Genomic DNA, 23654 nt, shown 5'->3' on the forward strand with positions numbered 1-23654 from the left:
TGGGTCATGGGGCTTGAACTCTGGGCCTGGGCACTGTCCCTCAGCTCTTCAGCTCTTCAGCTCAAGGCTGAAGCTCTATCACTTCAGGTTTTCTAGTGGTTTATTAGAGATAAGAGTCTCATGGACTTTCCTGCCCTGGCTGGCTTTGAATGGAGATCCTCAGATCTCAGCCTCCTAAGTAGCTAGGATTACAGGCGTGAGCCACTGGCGCCCAGCTGGGCCTAGTGTCTTGACAGAAAATATGTAGATGTGGGCTGGGAAAGTGGCTCAGTGGTAGAGCACTTGCCTTGCATGCCTGAGGCCCTGGGTTCGATTCTTCAGCACCACATAAGCAAAAAGAAAAAAGCTGGAAGTGGCGCTGTGGCTCAAGTGGGAGAGTACTTGTCTTGAGCTGAAGAGTTGAGGGACAGCGCCCAGGCCCAGAGTTCAGGCCCCATGACCGGACCCAAAAAAAAAAAAGAAAAAATGTAGATGTACATTCTCCTGTTTTTCAGTTCTCACTGTAGCTAGGATGACAGATTTGTGCCTCCACACACAATTACTTTCTGTTGAGAAAGAATCTTGTGTACTTTCCTGCCCTGGCTGGCCTGGAACTACAATCTTCCCAAGTTAAGCCTACGGAGTAACTGGAAGTATAGACATGAGCCACTGCCACCTGGCTGAGAGGGTGAATCTGACCAAGTACATTATATACATATATGGAAATATCACAACTAAACCCTTTTGTACAATTAATAAGCTAATAAAAATACCAAGTATCAACACTCCTGAATTTGTCTCTTTCCATTCATAACTTTTTAGGTTACATGCATATGACAATCTTTTGTGTGTGATTGGAGTGGGGAGTCCTAGGACTTGAACTCATGGCCTGAGTGCTATTCCTGAACTTAATTTGCTCAAGGCTAACACTCTATCACTTGAGCCAGAGCTCTACTTCTGGCTTTTTTTTTTGGCAATTAATTGGAAATAAAGAGTCTCATGGACTTTCTAGCCCTTGCTGGCTTTGAACCACAATCCTCAGATCTCAGCCTCCTCACAGCTAGGATTATAAGCATGAACTACCTGTACCTGTACAGTTATCTTTCTATAATGTAAAATTCTCTCAGAAAATTACAGCTTACAACACATTATATAGATTATAATTAGAACCATTCTCAAACTTTCTTAGGATTGAAATCTAAAATACATGTAGAAGAGCAAACAAAACTTTTACCCTGCTTACAAACTTCTAGTTCAGGGATAGACATATGCATATATGTACACACACACATATATATGACAGACCCAGTGTAGAATATGTTAATTGTAACACCTTGGGAGGGGTATATTTGAAAATTTATTGTACAATTCTTTTTGTTGTTGTTGTCAGTTGTGGGGCTTGAACTCTAGGCCTGGGCGCTGACCCTGAGCTCTTCACCTCAAGGTGAGTGCTCTCCCACTTGAGCCACAGCTCCACTTCCAGTTTTCTAATGGTTAATTGGAAATAAGAGTCTCATGGACTTTCCTGCCCAGGCTGGCTTTGGACCGTGATCCTCAGATTTCAGCATCCTGAGTAGCTAGGTTTACAGGTATGAGCCACCAGCACCTGGCTTATTATACAATTCTTCTAACTCATCTACATATTTCAAATTTTTGAAACAAAATGCTGGAAAAAAAACAAAAGAAAAATCTCTACTTCATCGTTTGTCTAAAAAATCTCAGTGAGGAAGGGTATTAAATATTTAAAGACCTAGGATACTAACGATACAATAATTAGGTTTGACAGTTTAATTACTGTTTAAGCTATTGCCTTATGTTATCTAACAAATAAAAAGACAAAAGCTTAGTTTCTTAAAATCTGTCTTCATATAATCACTTCTTGGAAAGCAGTTATTTCAGTTCTTACTTTACTAGCCTTTTCTGGAAAATTCATGAAACAAGTCCAAAGTAAACACCTGCTTGTAGTCAATGAATATTCCTGAGTATAACAAATAATTTTATTTGTTGTAAGTGCCATATCACAATAACATTTTTATTAATAGTGAATGTGTTTGGCCTAGTTCTTCTTATAGATTGAAGCAGAGCCCTTTCCTGAGGTAACATAACTTACGAGGTGGTTGTTGTTGTTGTTTTTTTGGTTGGTTGTGGGGCCTGAACTCTGGGCCTGGACACTGTCCCTCAGCTCTTCAGCTCAAAGCTAGCACACTACCACTGGAGCCACAGCACCACTTCTGGCTCTTTTTGCTTATGTGGTGCTAAGGAATTGAATCCAGGGCCTCAAGCATGTATGGCAAGCACTCTTCCACTGAGCCACTTTCCCAGCCTACTTACAAGGTTTTTGAAAAGAATTATAAAAATATTTTTAAAATTTGAAAAGTAGTTTTCTTCTAATTTAATATACTCATTAAGGATGTTAGTCAATCATCAATAGTTTTCCAGCTTTGGGCCAGAATTGCTAGCTAATCATTTAGGCAATACTACTTTGTCTACTATTTGAGACATTTTCATGTTTGCAAACTATTTATAAATCAAATAATAAAGTAGCATTTATGTTTTAGTGGCATTTAAAAATTACTTCCTATCAGGAATTACATTATTTATTGTTTGAAGTATTTTACCCTTAAGCACAAAAGGAAAGTGTTCAAGGAAAGGGATTCTGTTGGATTAAGAGTAGCAATTTCAGTTTGGGAGTGGGCATGAGTAGTTTTTAAACAAACATACTTTTGATAGGCGAGCATTGTAAGTGGTATCAACAGCAGTGAATGAGCATAGTAGAGAGGAGTAACCTGTTAGGCAGGAGCATATTGCTGTTTGGTAGTATGTTTATTTGTATAATAAGCTTAGCACATAATGAATGCTCAGCAAACATTACGGTCACTTTGGCATTTTTATAAAAAGGGTCTTGAGTAATGCATTAACCAGGCACCTTTGGATATGATGAGAAAAGAACAACACCCTCCAAATGTAGCCATGTAAAGAATGTCATTCAGGGAAATTTAGGTCATTTGATGGACCTTTTTTCCCCCTCTCACATATCTCATCTTTCTTCCTTGGTTTACCTGTAACTGTATAATATATAATTTTTTTAGAATTTTAATACTGTCATTATGAAAGTGATATACAGAGTTGTTATTGTTTCATAAGTCAGGTAATGAGCATATTTCTTTTCTTTCTTTTTTTTTGGTTGGTTATGGGGCTTGAACTCTGAGCCTGAGCTCTTCAGCTCAAGGCTAGTGCTTTACCACTTGAGCCACAGCACCACTTCCAGTTTTCTGGTGGCTTATTGGAGATATGAGTTTCACAGCCTTTCTTGCCTAGGCTGGCTTTGAACAGCGAACCTCAGATCTCAGCCTCCTGAGTAGCTAGGATTACAGGGGTGAGCCACTGGCATCCAGCTATGGATTATATTTCTTTTTGACAATGTCACCCTTCCTTCACTCTATCCTGTCCCTGTCCACGGTTGTATAGTTCAATTTCAAAGTAGTGTTTACTGAGTATAACTGCTTTGCCTTTCCATTTCTATGCCCCTCAGCCCCTCCCCAAAGACAGATAAATGAACAATAGAGAGGAGGCTGGGAAGGTGGCTCAGTGGTAGAGTGCTCACCTTGCATGCAGGAGGCACTGGGTTCGATTCCTCAGTACCACATAAGCAGAAAAAGCCAGAAGTGGCCCTGTGGCTCAAGTGGTAGAGCACTAACCTTGAGCTGAAGAGCTCAGGGACAGTGCTCAGGCCCAGAGTTCAGGCCCCATGACTAACCAAAAAAAAAAAAAAAAAGACAAAAAGAGAGAAAACAACTTGTTCCCACCTCACTTACTATATGACAGTTCTGTACATAAAAGTAAAAATTAGTTGTTTCCATAAAATAATTTTGAATACTTCTCCCCCCTCCTTTTGTTGGTGCCAATCCTCCGCCTTGAACTGGAGTTGTCTTTGAGTTTTTTTTTGCTTGAGGCTAATGCCCTATCATTTGAATCACAATTTCACTTCTGGCTGTTTTTTGTTTTTCCTTTTGGAGGTTAACTGGTGATTAGAGTCTCATAGACTTTTCTGCCCAGGTTGGCTTTGAACCACAATCCTCAGATCTTAGCTTCTAAATAGTAAGGATTACTGATGTGAGCTCAGCTTATATGCATGTTTCTAAGTGATAATCTCTCATTCTTGACTTACGTTTGACATCTGAAGAGATGTATATAGGGTTATTTTTTCTTTCCTTTTCCTTTCCTTCTCCCCTCCTCTCTCTCTCCAATCTCCTCTCTCTCTCTCTTGCCTCAGAGCAGATGCACAGTTACAAGTATGTGTGTTAAAATAATGGTTAACTTTCTTCTTAAGCAATTCCAGCCAATTTTGTAATTTACATTATCATTGTCAGAGTTCAAAGAAATACTTGGTTCCTAACTCCCACAGAACACTACCAGCTGTATACTACATGGCATTTAAACATACCCCAAAATGGACTACAGCATTCAACAAACAAAACCCTGGAGGGTAACAAGAGATCCAGTTAATGAACTTTACATGTGTAATCAGGCATTATAAAAATTGAGTTTCTTCCTATATTTATCTTATCATAGTTAAGGAATGTGGTACTTCTGGCCAACAAGTTATTAAAAACAATAACCATTTCTTCTCTTCAATCTCAGATAAAATATCCAACTTAAAAATATCATATATGGCCAGGTGCCAGTAGCTCACGCCTGGCCTGTAATCCTAGCTACTCAAAAGGCTCAGATCTGGTTTAAAGCCAGCCCAGGAAGGAAAGTTTGTGAGACTATTATCTCTAATTAACCCCCCAAAAACTGGAAGTGGAGCTATGGCTCAAGTGGTAGAGTGCTAGTCTTGAACAAGAAAGTTCAGAGACAGTGCCAAAGCCCCTGAGTTCAAGCTCCAGGTCCAGAACACAACACACACATACAAAATATCATATATAAAGCACTTAGTAAAATTTTTATATATAATTACAATATGCCTTTCATATCTCTTACATGGCTTATATTCTCCTGTTATAGAGGATGCAAACTATAAATATTTTATATAGCTAAAATGCAGCAGCAAAACAAATGAGCAAATGTGTATGTGTGTGTGTGTGTGTGTGTGTGTATGTATGTGTATAGACGATTTCTTTTCTTTCCTTTTTTTTTGGGGGGGGGGGGAGGGTCTAGTCGTGGGACCTGAACTCTGGGCCTGGGCACTGTCCCTCAGCTCTTCAGCTCAAGATCAGCGCTCTACCACTTGAGCCACAGCGCCACTTCGGGCTTTTTTCTTTTTGCTTATGTGGTGCTGAGGAATTGAACCCAGGGCCTCATGCATGCAAGGTGAGCACTCTACCACTGAGACACCTTCCCAGCCCCTAGACGATTTCTTTCAATATAAAGACCAAAGTTTGTTTTCTTAATATTAGGAATCATTTGGTATTCTGTAGCACTTATATAATCAAACTTATTTAAGATAATCACCACTTGCTATTAAAATTATTTCAGTGATTACAAGTTTCAGCTCTTAAGAAAAGGGACAATTAAACAAAACCAAATAGCTAAAGACTGGCCTGCCAAGTATATTTAAATTTATGTAAAAGAGCTTTTGTCAACCATTAAAAAACAGGCTACAGGGGCTGGGAAGATGGCTCAGTGGTAGAGCGCTTGCCTTGCAAGCCTGAAGTCCTGGGTTCGATTCCTCAGCACCACATAAGCAAAAAGAAAAAAAGCCAGAAGTGGCGCTGTGGCTCAAGTGGTAGAGAGCTAGCCTTGAGCTGAAGAGCTGAGGGACAGCGCCCAGGCCCAGAGTTCAGGCCCCATGACTGGACCCAAAAAAAAAAAAACACACAAAAAAACAGGCTACAATGATTTTGAAGGTTTCTGAAATATATACTCTCAAGATTTATTATAAACATAAAATTATGCTACTAGTTTTTGCAGAACTCAGCTTATAATTATAAAAAAGACTACTACTACTAATTATTACTGTACTATAATAACAGGCACTTTGCCTTTGTGTCTCTCCTTATGAAAAACTGTAAACAATTATTGTTCCTAATACACAGATGAGGAAATGGGCTTAAAGAGACTAAAAGTGTTTTCCTGAAGCCTGAAAGTAGATGAGAAATATAGTTCTTTATTCATTCTTTCTACGGAAAGTTACTGAGTGCCTTCCATGTACTAGAATTCAAGGACATGACAGAAATCATGAACAAAATAGAGCTTGTCCCTGGGCTCAGTTTTAAGTGGCAAGAAGATACACAGTATATGAAAGGAAGCACAGAGTTCTGTTAGAGCACAGGGTGAGAATTTTTCCATTGTTGGAAAAGTAAGGATTGTTACAAGCAAACGTAGTCTAAATTGGGCACCAGTGGCTCACACCTGTAATCTTAGCTACTCAGGAAGCTGAGATCTGAGGATCACAGTTCAAAGCCAACCTGAGCAGTAAAGTCTGTGAAACTCTTTAACTCCTATAAACTACCAAAAAGCTGGCTCAAGTGGTAGAGCACTAGCCTTCAACACAAAAGCTCAGAGACCATGCCAGGCTGAGTTCAAGCCCTAGAGTGGGCACTAAAAAACAACAACAAAAAGCAGCTCATAACAAATCACGTTTCAAACTGTTTCTAAATTTCTTGACTGTTTGGTATTTCATTAGAATATCTGTTTTAACAATGGGTTAGGTAATTGATGAAGGTCCTTTTCTCTCTCCAAATGACTGCTTGGTTGGGGAAATTCCCAGCAAAAAAGCAACACTTGAACTATTAGTTACATTTATTAATATATTCTTTTGCTTCAGGACAATAGAATAGGAATGAGTCACAGAAGCAATTACATGATCTTTGCTAAATAAATATTCATTGAATTAATAAATCAAGATGATCAATATCTTTAAACAAGGTTTTCTAAATGGCATCCAATGGCTCTGATTTTAAGAACTAACCTAGGTTGAATCAGATTTTACCTACTGATCCAGAGATAGGAATCTTCCATTTCTAATTCAACACTAGATTTGTACTAAATATAGTACCTTAGGAAGTGGTGCTGTGGCTCAAGTGGTAGAGCACTTGTCTTGAGTTGAAGCGCTCAGGGACAGTGCCCAGGCCCAGAGTTCAAGCCACATGACCAACAACAACCAAAAAAAAAAAAAAAAAAAAGAAAAAGGAAAAAATATAGTACTTTAAAGTCCCATAATAAAATTCCTTCTTTTTCCTCAGCAAATGGTTTTAATACTGTATGAAATAAGGAGTATTGATTATAGCACAAAGTTATAAGAACTAGGCTATGAGTTAATGAAAGTGGAAAACAATTTAGACAATTAACAGTGAAAGTACCATCACTTTGTATCTTTTTAAAATTATATATTTATTATCCTTAGTTTTAAAAAAAGAATTACTATTCAACAATTTAGTTCATAGGTACAATGCATCTTGACTAATATCACCCCTTTCATCATTCTCCCTCATTTTATATCTTTGCCTTGATGTTTGGTACTTCATATTTGTTAAAGCTTTCTTACAGATATTTTACATCATAATAATATTATAGGATAGGCAGGTGCTCTCCCCATTTTACAAATGAGCAAGGTATTTAGCATAGAATGAAGTGAGACAGATCTAAAATCAGGTCTTGTTACTCTTAGCTCATTGCTGTTTTCTCCATGTTGCTGACATCTGTGCAATGATTACACTATTGGACATCCAGATTTCCTTTGTTGACCTCTCTTATGTGTATAAAAAAATCAACACTGTAGATTTGGAGTCTGACCTAACTGGGCAGGAAGGATAAAATAAAACCGAGTTTTATTCACAAAACTAATACTACAATGAAGATTTTAAGAATCTGATAGTATTCCTTACAATTACAGAGCTTGATAGAAAAATATTTATATACCTTTAATTTATATGCATTTTCTATGTAATCCCATTTATAGAACAGATGCCATTCTAGAATACATTTTTATATTTACCTTGGAAATTGTTTTTCCCCCCAGAAATAGATTTTTAATGACCTGATGAAATATGGTAAACAATTTGACTATATTTTCTTTTGACCAATATTTTACAAAGAACATCCAACATCTTTTTTTTTTATTATATGCTCTTTAACTTTACTTTGTGAAAATTCTCCATCAGATGTCTTACCATCTTTTAAGATATTTAAATATGAATGTTAAGGTGATGAAAATCCTAGAAACTTGAGAATCCTTTTGGGTTACAATAGGAAATATTTCTGGAATGACTATTTTCTTTAAAATATATTTAAAACATAAACAGGGATACAGACATACATATATGTTTCAGAGTAACAAAAATCCAGCACATAAAGAGTTCTTAAGCCCATAAACATAAGAATATTAAGAGAAAAAAACCTGACCTTATCCTGAACTTCCTAATGTTGAAATAAGTATTCATAATAAACCTTTCCTAATAGTCTCTTAGTCTTTTATCCAAAACAAATAATTTGTAGTGAACAAGAAGAAAAGTATATACTTTGTCAATTTTTTTTTAAAGTGCCCTGATACTTCTTGGAGGAAGGTGAGATTCTAATTTGGGGGGTTGGGTGGGAAAATAGAGAAGGTAAGAAGGATGGACATGACAGGTTCTGGTAGTTCACCCTGTAATCGTAGTTACTCAGGAGATTGAGATCTGAAGGACTGAGGTCAAAACCATCCCAGGCAGAAAAATTGAAGAAACTCTATCTCTAACTAGCTAAAAGCTAGGCAAGAGACTTAGTAGAATGTCAGCCATGAGCAAACAAATAGAGTGAGCCTTAAATTCAAATCATGAGCTTGAAAAACCAATAAAAAACACATCACTGATTGCTGTTAGTATGAAATTTTTAAAAACTTTCATTCAATCATGAAAATCATTTTGGGAGAAGGCAACAGAAATAATCTAGCTGGCATGATAATATATGCCTGTATATCCAGTATTTGGGAGACTAAGACCAGATCATTTGAGACCAGAGTTCTAGACTAGGCTGGGCAACATAATAGTGAGATCTCATAAACAACAACAACAACAACAACAACAACAAATTGTCCAATTATGAATTACTTTTCTTGGTGGATGCTAGTACTATGGCTTGAACTCAGGGCTTTATTTGCTCATGGCTGGCACTCAACCACTTAGCCATTTAGCTGCCTAATTAGAAATGGAATCTTTTGGACTTTTCTGCTCAGTCAAACAAGGATCCTTTGATTTCAGACTCCTGAGAAGCTAGGATTACGGAGGTGAGCCATCATGAATTACTTTTAAAGCTGTATGATGTCTTATTGAAGCTTCCTTAGACTCATTTCACATATTTATCACTTCCTCACTTAGTAAATTAATTAGGTAATTTATACCCATGAGTTGCCAGTGGAGGAATTCGGTTAGAGGAATTTCTTACTCAGATTTTCTTATAAACCTTAGCCTTGGTAATCAGAAAGTCTAGTTAAAAGAAAGTATTATACATTATCCCCTTCAGCATGTAAGTATGTAAGAATTCAGTCATAAATCATGCCAATAAAGTGGATTTGGTAACTATGAAATAATTAGCAGTGACACTCATCTTTGAATTTTTTAAGATTATAATCAGGCGCTCTGCCACTTGAGCTATGCCTCTAGCACCACCACTCCCTTTTTAGGTAGTACTGAAATTTAAAATCTAGGTCTCATGCTTGCTAGGCAGTTGATTTTCAGAATATAGGAAAACAACTTTCCCAAAAGTTAGGGTGATAAGATAAAAAATTGGAAGACATTTACCTTTTCTTTCAATGTTTACCTCCCCTTTCTTTTTTTTTTTTTTTTTTTTTTTTTTTTTGCGGGGGTGGGGGTGGGTCGGGTCGTGGGGCCTGAACTCTGGGCCTGGGCACTGTCCTTCAGCTCTTCAGCTTAAGGCTAGCACTCTACCACTTGAGCCACGGCGCCACTTTTGGCTTTTTTCTTTTTTCTTGTGTGGTGCCGAGGAATTGAACCCAGGGCCTCAGGCATGCAAGGCAAACGCTCTACCACTGAAGCCACCTTCCCAGCCCCTCTTTCCTTTTTTTTTTTTTTTTTTTTTTTGGGGGGGGGTCCGGTCATGGGGCCTGGGCGCTGTCCCTCAGCTCTTCAGCTCAAGGATAGCGCTCTACCACTTGAGCCACAGCGCCACTTCCGGCTTTTTTCTTTTTGCTTATGTGGTGCTGAGGAATCGAACCCAGGGCCTCATGCATGCAAGGCAAGCACTCTACCACTGAGCCACCTTTCCAGCCCCTCTTTCCTTTTTCTTATACCACAAAGAATAATATCTCAGGGAAGAGTAACATTATTTATCTTTAAAGGATATACCTAGTTTAATTATGGCTGTGATAATTAGATGTGTCTTTCAAATTAAGAAGTATGTCTTTCATAGGAATACTTCATAGAAGTAGAAAATGCCAGAAAAAATATAAAGAAGTTCTGTGAACACATTCTTCAGAAACAAAAAGCATTCAATGAAATGAAAATGCTTAATGCTGTCAAGCAGCTAGGAAAAGATTCTTTAAAAATGTGCACTTTCCATACCAGATTAATTTTGTACTATCAGAACTCGAGGACGAGAAAGTTTACTGCACCCTCTGGTGGCCATGCACAGACATTATTTATAAAAAGCAGTCTGTTCTCTTGGAACAAGGAAAATCACAAAGTAGGAAGTAACATCAAACTTCAGGAAGACCAATAGCAACTTCAGTTTGATTATTTGGAGCCATTTGGTGGGGGATACAATCTTGGGGTTTGATCAGAACCTTGTACTTGTTTGGCAGTAGTTGAGCCATGCTCCTGGCTCTTACTGCCAGTTTTAAATACATGTAAGCTCTGCTTCATTTAATAATTCATCATTTTCTGAGTGTCTGTGGATACCAGGTAAGATGCAGTCCCTGTCCTCAAACTACTCTCAGATGAGGACTAGCCATTTGCCTACTCCAACAGTTTTCTAAATAGTTTTCCTTCCATCCCCTCATATCCTATGGCACTGCCAAACTCTCTTTATGGCTCTCACAATAAACAGAAGTCTACCAAATCAGAACTCTCTGTTTTTAAGAAATAGACAATTGTTTTCTTACTGGCTCTAAGTACATTAGCACCTGCTTCTAAACTTCTTAAGATACTCATCTACTTTCCCCCCTCCCTCCTTTTCTTCTGTTCTCCTATATAAATTCCACTCTTGCAAGACCAAAAGTTTTCCAAGAGTTTTTCTGAGACACTTCTGGCACACATTGCTCTCTCTCTCTCTTTCCACTCTATTGTAAATTTTGTTTTCACTGCTATGTTTAAAGCACCTTGGAGAAGATCAAGTTTTCAAAGATGTAGTACTGCTCCAGCAGATGGTAAGTAGCTCTTTATGCCCATGAAAAATAACTCACGAGAAAGAAACTAGTCTTAAAAACTAAAACTAAAATAAATAAAAAATAAAGCTGGGTGCCAATGGCTTATACCTGTAATCCTAGATACTCAGGAGGCTGGGATCTGAGAATCATAATTTGAAGCCAGCCCAGGCAGGAAAATCTGTCAGATTCTTATCACCAGTTAATCAACAAGAAGTCAGAAATGGAACTGTGGCTCAAGTGTGTGTGTGTGTGTGTGTGTGTGTGTGTGTGTGTGTGTGTGTGTGTGTGTGTGTGTGTGTGTGTGTGTGTGTGTGTGTGTGTGTGTGTGTGTGTGTGTGTGTGTGTGTGTGATATATGGTATATATCATATGTAAGTCTTATCAGCTATATGATTTACAAATATTTTCTCCCATTTTGTAGTACTTTGTTAATTGTGTCCTTTGATGGACAGAATCTTATTTTTGTTGTTGTTGTTGTTGGTCATGGGGCTTGAACTCTGGGCCTGGATGCTGTCCCTCAGCTCTTCAGCCCAAGGCTAGTGCTCTACCATTTGAGCCACAGCACCACTTCCAGTTTTCTGGTAAAAACTTAATTTAAAAAATTATTTTATTGTAAAGATGCTGTACAGAGGGGTTACAGTTACATGAGTAAGGTAATGAGTATATTTCTTGTTGGGAAACTTAAAATTTTAATGTAGCTTTATTTATCAGTTTTTGTTCTTGTCATTGCTGCTTGTGAACACTGGTTTTCAAAGGCATCAAATTTGATCTAATCATATTAACAGATTATTAGTAACACATAATTTTCCTAATAAATAGTATTTAGTTAAAATAGGAGATTATCAGAGCTTTTTTTAAAAAAAATTCAACTGGCTTTTTAGTTCTAATGATATTCTTCCTACTATTCAATTTCCTGTTACAAATCACATTTGAGCCCACAAACTGACAAAATGAGTCCTGGAATGTCTAATGAAAAGACTCAGTGCTGGTTTATTCTGTAGTTAAGTGATGGAGAATGTCAGTGTGATCATCAATAGTCAAATATATACAAAAAAATCCATCTTCTTACACACTATTTAGCTACAAGGGGCATTCAATTGCCTAGGTAAAAACATTTCTTTGAGTCTGACTAAATACACTGAATACAAGAAATTGAATATATAAAATGGGTGCTAATAGGTTTTTATTTTTAATTTTTATAGCAATCCTTTTCTTGTAAAAGTCTTCTAGTTGTTATATTATTGAATTACTGTCAACAATTTTCAAAAACATCCTTTAGCTTGTCAGTTCAGTGCTATGAATAAGAGAACATTTTCATTGCTTCATCATTGTGTAACTTTTCAGAAAAAGTTCCAAGGGATGACAAGACAAAACATAAAACTTGAAATTAATGCAGAGACATTTAAGTTTGGCCTAGTAAGAAACTAAGACTCCTTTGGAATTCTTTCTTCATTCTCATAAAAATATGGTTAGGATGCCTTGGTAAAATTTTGGTTGTTTCTACCTCTTAAGCCTATATCAAATAAGATTTTACTGCCAGATCTTCCCTAATAGAAAATGAGAAAGTAAGCTTTAAATCAAAATTTATGTGACAAGACTGAAAAAATATTATCAATAATCTTAATTATTGGTGAAGAGGAAGTATTTAAGTTTTTAAAATTCTTATTATAAAGGTGATGTATAGAAGGGTTACAGTTACATATTTCAGGTAGAGTACATTTCTTTGTGGACAGTGTCATCACTTCCCTTTCTGTCTTTTGCCTCCTTCTTTTCCCCACCCCCAAGTTGTATAGTTCATCTTCAACTTAGTGTCTAGTTAGTACCACTGCTACAATTGTTTACCATTTGTCCCTGTATTTCTGTGCCCCTCTTACCTTCCCAAAAATAGACAAACAAGACAAAATAGATAAACAAGACAAAAAGAAAACAAAAAAAGCAACAGAGAAAAACCTCTTGTTCTCATTTCCTGGAGTTCATTTCGATAAATATTATTTCATATGAGCAGAAGCACATAAAGCATTGCACCTTTGTGTTCCTCTGCTAAGGGTATCCTCTTTTGGTCTCCCTGTGGGTGAATGCCTAGAGTCCTGTATAATTTATCATGTTGCAATGTATTTTAGATCTAGGTTCCACATATGAAAAAAAATGTGCCCTTTGGGTCTCTGAGCTTGGCTTACCTCACAACATGATTTATTCTAGGTCCACCAATTTCCTGCAATTGGTATAATATTATTCTTTTTAATGGCTGTGTAAAATCCATTGTGTATAGGTACCACTTTTTTTTGTTGTTGTTGTCATGGGGCTTGAATTCTGGGCCTGGGCTCTGTCCCTGAGCTCTTCAGCTCAAGGCAAGCACTCTACCACTTGACCACAGAGCCACTTTCAGTTTTCTGGTGGTTAATTGGACTTTCCTGCCCAGGCTGGCTTTGAGCCATGATTCTCAGACCTCAGCATCCGGAGTAGCTAGGATTACAGGCGTGAGCCCACCGGTGCCTGGCTTAGGTCACACATTTTTTGATCCACTTATCTACTGTAGGGAATCTGGGCTGTCTCTATAATTTGGCTATTGTGAACACTGCAGCAATGAACATGGATGTGCAAATGTCTTTTTTTTTTTTTTTGGTCGGTCATGGGGCTTGAACTCTGGGCCTGGGTGCTGTCCCTCAGCTCTTCAGCTCAAGGCTAGTGCTCTACCACTTGAGCCACAATGCCTCCTCCAGCCTTTTCTGCTTGTGCGGTGCTGAGAAATCAAACCCAGGGCCTCATGTATGCAAGGCAAGCAGATGTCCAAGTGTCTTTACAGTTTCCTGGCTTGTGATATTCTGGGTAGATGGCCAGGAGTGGTATAGCTGGGTCATAGGGAAGATCTATACTTGGTTTTCTTGCTGTTTTTACATGGGAGACCAGTACTCGAACTGGGTACCTGATACTTTGGCTCATTGGCTAGCACTCTAAACCAACTGAGCCACCCCTTAAACCCCTATATTTAGTTTTTTGAGGAACTTCTAGACTGCAGTCCAGAATAGCTGTACTAGTTTAGAAGAGGAAGTATTTTTTTCCAGTTGTAGTCTAGAAGAGGAGGATATGGATTAACAAATATCTGCTAACTAAACATTAAGGAAGCATTTCCTTTAGCTAGCCACTTTATAATGAGCATTCTCATTGTATCCATTCTGTATACCATTCAGAATGTCGCGTTTCATTGGATTCAGAGGATATTAATTTGCTTTGTATTTAAATGACCATAGGACTTCCAGGGCTATTTCTTTTGTGACCGTAGGACTTCCAGGGATATTTCTTTTGTGAGACAGTAACTTTTTTGTTTTGTTTTGTTTGGGATAGAGTCTCACTATTGGCTTCAAACTTAAGACCCTTCTGCCTCAGTCTCCTGAATGCTTGGATAATAGGTATACACCACCACATTCATCTGGAAGTTGCTTTTTAAAACTATGTAAATTATGTTGGGCTACATACAGAAACCCTGTCTCAAAAAAGAAAAAGAGGAAGGGAGGAGAGAGAAAAGGAAAGAAGGAAATAAAAACATTTAAATGGCATGACAGAAATGTATCATTGTTTTGTGGTACTGGGACTGAACCTACATATGCCAGGAAAGTGCTCTACCACTTGGCTCCAAAAATGTTAATTTTTCACTTCCTAGATTTCTCTCATAATTTTCTTTCAATGGCAGGAATCATTGGCACCCTTGAAACAACAAAATGAATGATAAACATGTATAAAACTGAAGGGTAACATATTCTTCAGTTGATATTTTCCTAAAAGGTAAGAAAAATTTGCTTTTTTTCCTCAGAGATTGTTGAAAACAGACAAAATTAGCCTTTCTGCATCTTTTGAAAATATTCTACCATTTAAAGTCCTTTTGAACAATTTGAATTCCCCACCTCCACCTTCCGGTACTACTGAGTGTGAGCTCATGAGCCTTGTGCTTGCTAAGCTTTCATTATTTCTCAGGTGAGATGTAGAGTTCTTGCTGGGGGCAATCTTCCTACCCACATAGCTGGGGTCATAAATAGATGCAACCCTACCCAGTTTATTGTTTGAGATTGGGTGTCACTACCTCTTTGTCTAGGCTAGCCTCCAACGAGGATCCTCCCCCATCTTCTTCCTGGCTGGAATTATTACAGGTGGGAGTCACTGTAATAACGATGCTTTTATTTTTCTCCCCAGATTGTTATCATCATCATCATCATCATCATCATCATCATCATCATCATCATCATCATCATCATCATCATCATCATCATCATTATTTTGCATTGAGCAAAATGACTGGCCCCTGAAAGGAATTCAGTCTCTTTTCCAATGAGGCAGAGCAACATTCATCAGAGCTTCAGTAAAAGATGAATGTTCACAGTATACAAATGGCTTGTTTACTTGTTCCAAATAAAAGAAAATTCCAAGTAACTTAATTCTTAAAGTAGTTCCAGTTTTTGAAAGATCAGTGGAACTAGATAAACTAATCTGATAAAACTAAAGATTTAGAGAGAAAAATCAATAACTATAAAAATGCTGTAGGATATATGAACAAACCTCCTGGGCTGTGACCGGCATTCTTCTTCCCCACTGTCTGCCTCCTGTATAAACAGAAAATAAACAAAAAAGAAAGAGAAAAAATTAAAACTAAGTCTCATATCACAATATCACCAATGAAATTTTACTGAACTTTATATATAGAAATATCTCATTCATGTTGCTGTGCATTTAAACTAAAAATTATTTATTAAAAATGATTTGTTACCCCAGGAAGTTGAAACAGAACTTATTCCTAGAGAAAATATCAACAGCAGCTGGGTGCCGGTGGCTCATGCCTGTAATGCTAGTTACTCAGGAGGCTGGGATCTGAGGATCGCGGTTCAAAGCCAGCCCGGGGAAGGAAAGTCCGTGAGACTCTTATCTCCAATAAACCATCAGAAAACCAGAAATGGCACTGTGGCTCAAGTGCTAGAGTGCTCACTTTGAGCTGAATAGCGCAAGGAAAGCTCCCAAGCACAAAGTTCAAGCCCCATGACTGACAAAAAAGAAAAAAGAAAAAAAAAAAGAAAATATCAAGAGCAGTTTACAAACAAATTTCATTGATAACAAAATGTTACATATGAAAACAACTGGCTCTGAAAACCAACATGTTGTGTGCTGTTATATGATCTTAACTTTAAAATAAGTGGGAACTGATGGACACCAGTGGCTCACGCCTATAATCTTAACTACTCAGGTGGCTGAGATCTGAATATCATGGCTTGAAGCCAGTCTGTGAGACTCTTATCTCCAATTAATCACCAAAAAGCCAGAAATGGAGCTGTGGCTCAAGCTCTCAAGAGAGCTAGCCTGAGCAAAAATGCTCAGGAACAGCACCCAAGCCCTGAGTTCAAGTCCCAATACTAGCATTAGGAAAAAAAGAAAAGAAAACGTAGGCATTCAGACTATTACCAATAAATATCATAAAATGACTTATGATTCAGATTCCCTAAACATTAACCTAAACAATGAGCATGACTTTCAAGTACTCAAGATAAAAATCATCAGCACCTTAAACATAATTTTCTGAGTGCTTAAAACGTATCAGGCACTGTATACACCATATAAGTACATTATAAACTCAGAGGAATTTTAATAATTTTAATTAACACACAAAATGATAAATCAATATAATAAAAAAGCACTTAACCATAATTATTTTTTGTGTGGTATTGATGTTTGAATTCAGGACCCTAGGTTTGGTTGGCAGGTATTCTACCATTTGAGCCATACCCCCAGCCCTGAACCATAGTTTAACTGCAATATTTCTTTTTTTTATGGTGGCACATAAATTTAATAGCCTTTTTTCCCTGTTTAAAATGTCTGTTTGTTTTTCTTGAGTTTTACTATTATCTAGCCTAGGCTGGCCTTAAATCCTCCTGCCTCCAATTATTGGGGTTACAGGTGTACACAGACATGCCCAGCTCTAGGAAGTCTATAACTTATGACAGCTTAGACTCCATGACTGTTTTACAGGTGAAGAAAAAAAAATTTGCAAAAGAAATTAAGTTATCCAAGGGAAAGTGCATATAAGTGAAGCTAGAATTAATTAAATAATATACTATCCTTCACTAGAAATCATATCATTTACTTCTCTGTGGCCTAGTTTAGGAACTAGTACATATTATATATTATACCTATTTCCACAGAGACAAGAAAATTGATATGAAAGAGAAGTAGAAAAGATGATAGAGTTAATGACACTGAGACGCTTTCTCTTTAAACTTGCTTCTTGACATTTCATATTTGTTTTACCATCACTTTTGCCCTACTTGGCATACACAGCAGTATTTATTTTTTAAAAGTAAAACATATAAACAATGAAACATACAATCTTGAGTGTACCATCTAGTGATTTTTTTTTTTTTTTTTTTTTGTCAGTCGTGGGGCTTGAACTCTGGGCCTTCCCTCGGCTCTTCAGCTCCAGGCTAGGCTCTACCACTTGAGCCACAGCAACACTTCTGGTTTTCTGGTGGGTAATTGGAGATAAGTGTCTCATGGACTTCCCTGCCCTGGCTGGCTTTGAACCTTGATCCTCAGATCTCAGACTCCTGAGTAGCTAGGATTACAGGTGTGAACCACGGGCGCCTGGCTCCACTACATTTTTTCTATTAAAAATTAATACATAAGCCTGGCTCTGGTGGCTCACACCTATAATTCTGGCTACTCAGGGAGATGAAATCTGAGGCTCACAGTTCAAAACCAGCCCAGGCAACAAAGTTGGTTAAATTCTTATCTCTAATTGGCCAGCAAAGAACCAGAAGTAAAGATGTGGCTCAACTGGTAGAATGCCATCCTTGAATGGAAAAACTAAAGGACAGTGGTATTTAGCAACACAGATCTCCAGTAGAGGGCAGACAAGTCAAAGCTTACCACTGTTGAATTGCAGAAAGCCCTACATCCACAGAAAATATCAAGAGAAAACATACATTGTTATTGTTTAAAGACTATTATTGGTGCCTTAATCCTTGCTAAAGAACCCTAGTTATCAGATGTCTTTCACAGAAATCTTTCTGTGGTATATAATGCTTCTAAATTGCAAAATGGAGCACTGGAGTTTAGGAATCTGGCTCAGCTGTCAGACATGTGCTCATATAGGACAGGCATACCTGGAATGCCAATAGCAGCACTGTTTACTGAGTACTTAGCTCAATCTCCCCCACCCATCTGGCACATCTTAAACATCATCCAACAAGTACCTATGTATATATCTGGACCATGATTTCAATCTAGGTTTTTCATTTCCTTTTGGTGAACTGAGGAAGTACTCAGTCTTAAGGACTCATATTTTTCCCTTTAGGTGAAACAACCAAGAAAGAGTCTGATGTATGTATTTGTCTCAGCAGATTGAGGAGCTGTCATATGGGGTGAGGGAGTTGGTAGAAGTCTTCAGTCTTACTAATCAGGGCACAATATGGAGACTTAAATAAAAAGAATTTTTTTAAAGAATTTTTTTGGAGCCTTATGGCTAGATTTTGCAAAGTACTATACATTATCTGCTTTGATTGCTTGCCATCTTTCTGCCATTAAAGATGCCACAGAAATTCTATTTAATAGGCTGACTTTATGACATTAGTTGGAAAGAGTTTTCTACTGCTTTTTGCAATTCTCTATGTGCTGGGATTTATAAGGATGTACAACCATGCCCAAGTCTTTTTCATTCATTTCCATCAATACTAGTATCACAAAAATTTTCTTTCTCCCATGCTTTGGAAAAATGAGACCACTTAGTTTCAGACATTAGGTACTTCAACAGCAAGTGAATTTTCCTAAATTGAAATTCCTGCATTATCTCCAATAAATCAGGCCATCTTCTTCTATGGTTCTCGAGTATGGTAGTTCTTGCACTGCCTGTTTACGTGTTGGTCTATAGATTATAAGCTTGAAGACAAAAACTGTGTATAAAAACTGCCAGAAAATAAACAACAACATCAACACAAGTATTTTGGGAGAGAGTCATCAAACATTTTCCATTCTCTATAGTGTTGTGAACACAGTTTTTAAACACTGTTTACTATGTATTATTTAAAATATAACTAGACGGGCTGGGAAGGTGGATCAGTGGTAGAGCGCTTGCCTTGCATTCATGAGGCCCTGGGTTCGATTCCTCAGCACCACATAAGCAAAAAGAAAAAAGCTGGAAGTGGCGCCGTGGCTCAAGTGGTAGAGTGCTAGCCTTGAGCTGAAGAGCTGAGGGACAGCGCCCAGCCCCAGAGTTCAGGCCCCACGACCGGACCCCCCCCCCCCCCAAAAAAATATATATATAACTAGATAGTTATAATTCCTCAAACAAGAAGGATATTCATAGTCATAGCCATCCCACATGATTAGGCAATCATTTTAGAGATTTGCACAACAGAATTCTGATGGAAACAGAGATAATGGAGCAATGTGTTAAACTGTGCAACAGTGATAAATTAATGAGATAAATCACTATTCTCTTCCTTATTTGCAACCTTTTTTCTTTATTGTTTCTATTTTTAACCTATCTATTAAAAAAACTGTCCTAAAACTTTAGTTCATTAATTCATAATTAGTGTGTGGTTTAAGATAAAGCTATCTAACTTTATTTTAATTTTTATCTTAAAGAGTAAAAATTAATAAATTAGTTATTTTGGCACTATCTGGTGTGACCTATTCCTTTCACTGACTTTACATGCACATTAGTTATATGTTAAACATCTTGGGTCAATTTCTGGGCTTTCCGGTTGTACATTGATTTATTTCTTGTACTAGCATCATTCCATCTATTACTGTATCATAGTTGTTTCTAATATTTGACTATAAAAATTTCATCTTTTTTTTGCGTGTGTGTCAATCCTGGGGCTTAACCTCAGGATCTAAGCACTGTCCCTGAGTCTTTTTTTCTTTTTTGGGGGGATCTGGTCGTGGGGCCTGAACTCTAGGCCTGGGCGCTGTCCCTCAGCTCTTCAGCGCAAGGCTAGCGCTCTACCACTTAAGCCACAGCGCCACTTCTGGCTTTTTTTCTTTTTGCTTATGTGGTGCCAGGGAATCGAACCCAGGGCCTCAGGCATGCAAGGCAAGCGCTCTACCACTGAGCCACCTTCCCAGCCCTCCCTGAGTCTTTTTGCTCAAGGCTATCATTCTACCACTTGAGTCACAGCTCCACTTTTGGCTTTTTGGTGGTTAATTGGAGATAAGGTCTCATGAACTATCCTGCTCAGGCTAAGTGATCCTCAGATCTCAGCCTCCTAGTAGCTAGGATTAAAGGTGTGAGCCACCAGCGCCCCATGTCACATATTATTTATTTATTTATTTATTTATGTATTTATTTATTTGGTCAGTTGTGGGGTTTGAACTCTGGGCCTGGGCACTGTCCCTCAGCTCTTCAGCTTAAGGCTAGTGCTCTACCACTTGAGCCACAGCACCACTTCTGGTTTTCTGAGTGGTTTATTGGAGATAAGAGTCTCAGGGACTTTCTTGCCTGGGCTGGCTTTAAACCTTGATCCTCAGATCTCAGCCTCCTTAGTAGCTAGGATTACAGCCATGAGTCACCAGCAACCTGCTCACCTTTTAATTTTTAAAGTATGCAATTGCATCCACTTATTATTCCAAATGAACTCTGGAATGACTTTATTAGGGTGGTTAGTTGTAGATAAGGGTCTCACAGACTTTCTTATCCTAGTTGGCTTCAAACCACAATCTTTAGATCTCAGCCTCCTGAGCAGCTAGAATTATACAGGCACCTGGCTGAATTTTAAATCTTGATATAGCTTTAGAGAACATTTATGCTCTTGACAGGGCATGGTAGTATACATCTGTAATCCCAATACTGAAGAGACTACAGTAGAAAGATCAAAAATTGGAGTCAAAACTGTTTACACAGTGAGACTGTATCAAAGGCAAAACCCCAAACAAGACAATAAAAAGATATCCTAAATTTGAGGAAACATTAGTGATGTACACTCCCAAACACACATACATCAGTTAACAGCTTAAGAGAGAAGAAAACACTACAATCAACTTTTCAGTACAATCCTTTTCTTCTGCTATCCTCAAGGAGTTAAATATATATATATAAGGTCATTAGAATTCAGATAAACTTAATTACCACCAAAGTCTATGGATGATACAGTTAGATTAGTCTGCTAATTATTCTGTGTTATCTATTAGTAATATATTCTTCCAGAAGATCACAGTGGGCCCTAACATTAGCCATATTTATCATTAATAAAACAGTTCTAATCTTGACTTCCTAATCACATTTGTGAAGTGATTGCAAGTAAGCTGTACTGTTATGTTGATATTAATGGTGAACAAATATTTCTGCTTATAAAAATGAGTTTGGGAGAGATGTCAATGAGCCTAATATTTTTTCCTCAAAAGACAATTTTTATTAAGTTGCTTTTGTAACTGAAAAAAAGTGCCATTAAACAATAGTGAGAAAATGAAATGCTTTACTTCTACTCCACTGAAGACTAAAATAAAATTTTTTCTATTTAAATAAAAGCATACTGGAAACAATTAATGAAAGTTATACACTATAGGAAACAACCTGTCTACATGGAACTTTCTCCAAAATATATCATATCCTAACCTGAGCAAAGACAAAAAAATTGAAATTACTTATTGTATTCTATCAGACCATAATAAATTGAATTAGATCTCCATGGCATAAGATAATTACAGAAAATACTTAAAACATATGGAACTGGCTGGGTGCTGGTGACTCACACCTGTAATCCTAGCTAGTCAGGAGGCTGAGATTTGAGGATCACAGTTCAAAGTCAGCCCAGGCAGAAAAGTCCCCATGAGACTCTCTCCAATTAACCACTCAAAAGCCAGAAGTGGTGCTGTGGCTCAAGTTGTAGAGTGCTAGCCTTGCACAATATGGCAGAGGGACAGTTTCCGGGCCTTAAATTCAAGGCCCATAACCAACCAAAAACAAAAAACCACCCCAAAACAAAAAACCCATTTGGAGACTGAACAATACATTGTTGAGTGACATGTGGGTGGGTCACTGAAGATATAAAGGGAGAAATAAAGAAGTTTCTGTAGTTTAATGAAAATGAAAAGATACTCTATCAGAACCTCTGGTATACAGCAAAAGCAGTGTTGAGAAAAACCTTTACAGAGTGTCTACATTTGTGCATATATATGTTATATTATAATTATATATCATACATAATATATATAATAAATAGGGGCTGGGAATGTGGCTTTAGTAGTAGAGTGCTTGCCTAGCATGTATGAAGCCCTGAGTTCAATTGCTCAGTATCACATAAACAGAAAAAGCCAGAAGTGGTGCTGTGGCTCAAATGGTAGAGTGCTAACCTTAAGCACAAGAAGCTCAGAGACAGTGCCCAGGCCCTGAGTTCAAGCCCCAGGACTGGCAATAAATAAATAAATGAATAAATAAATAAACAAATGAATAATAGCATGATGATCTCAGATTTCTTGAAAAATAGAACAAGCCAAATTCAAAACTAGTAGATCGGGCTGGGAAGGTGGCTCAGTGGTAGAGTGCTTGCCTTGCATGCATGAGGTCCTGGGTTTGATTCCTCAGCACCACATAAGCAAAAAAGAAAAAAAAAGCTGGAAGTGGTGCTGTGGCTCAAGTGGTAGAGCGCTAGCCTTGAGCTGAAGAGCTGAGGGACAGCACCCAGGCCCAGAGTTCAGGCCCCACAACAGGACCCCCCCTCCCCCCAAAAAAAAACAACTAGTAGATGGAGAGAAGTAGTAAAGATTAGGGTCAAACTTAATGAAATAGATACTAAAACAAATAAACTATATGAAGCTGGGCAAAGGTTGCTCACACCTGCAATTCTAGCTACTCAGGAGATTGAGGTCTGAAGATCATGGTTCAAAGCCAGCCTGGGCAGGAAAGTTCATGAGACTCTTTTTTTTTTGGGGGGGGGGGGAGTCCAGTCGTGGGGCCTGAACTCTGGGCCTGGGTGCTGTCCCTCAGCTCTTCAGCTCAAGGTTAACACTCTACCACTTGAGCCACAGCGCCACTTCCTATCAATTACTCTTATTGTCAATGACACATAGCAATTTACCAATCCTGAGACAAGAAGCTATGTCAGACCATCTATGGCTGCCACCTTACAACCACAGGAACAAACCTCTCCACCTGCCCCCAATTGTTCCTCTTACTTAAACCTAAAGCAAATGTCTGCACAGGGAATATGGATTGAACTTTTGTTTACATTGCTCTTCCTGTGGCATAACTATGCCTCATAATAAACCTCTTTTCTCTCCACCCTTCAAACCATTACTTGTCTCTTTATTTGGTGTGTTGGGTAAATGGCCAGAACTGACCTATGAAAGCCAGGGAATTTGGATGTTGGTCCTAAAATCTCTGTAATATATCCTTCCAAGAG

At 37.9% G+C, this 23654-nt stretch overlaps 1 protein-coding gene across 3 annotated transcripts in view; it reads right to left on the reverse strand.

The window, feature by feature from the left end:
* Nucleotides 1-23654, reverse strand: part of Ssh2 (slingshot protein phosphatase 2) — a 222541-nt gene that overhangs the window by 134037 nt on the left and 64850 nt on the right. For all 3 annotated transcript variants that reach the window (XM_070027392.1, XM_070027394.1, XM_070027393.1), the window contains one exon: nucleotides 15829-15872. In XM_070027392.1, the coding sequence (XP_069883493.1) occupies nucleotides 15829-15872 (44 nt within the window). The remainder of the gene's footprint in view (nucleotides 1-15828; nucleotides 15873-23654) is intronic.

Source organism: Dipodomys merriami, unplaced genomic scaffold (assembly GCF_024711535.1).
Source record: "Dipodomys merriami isolate MVZ:Mamm:240054 unplaced genomic scaffold, mDipMer1.0.p SCAF_19, whole genome shotgun sequence".
In the NCBI taxonomy this organism is placed as follows: Eukaryota; Metazoa; Chordata; class Mammalia; order Rodentia; family Heteromyidae; genus Dipodomys; species Dipodomys merriami.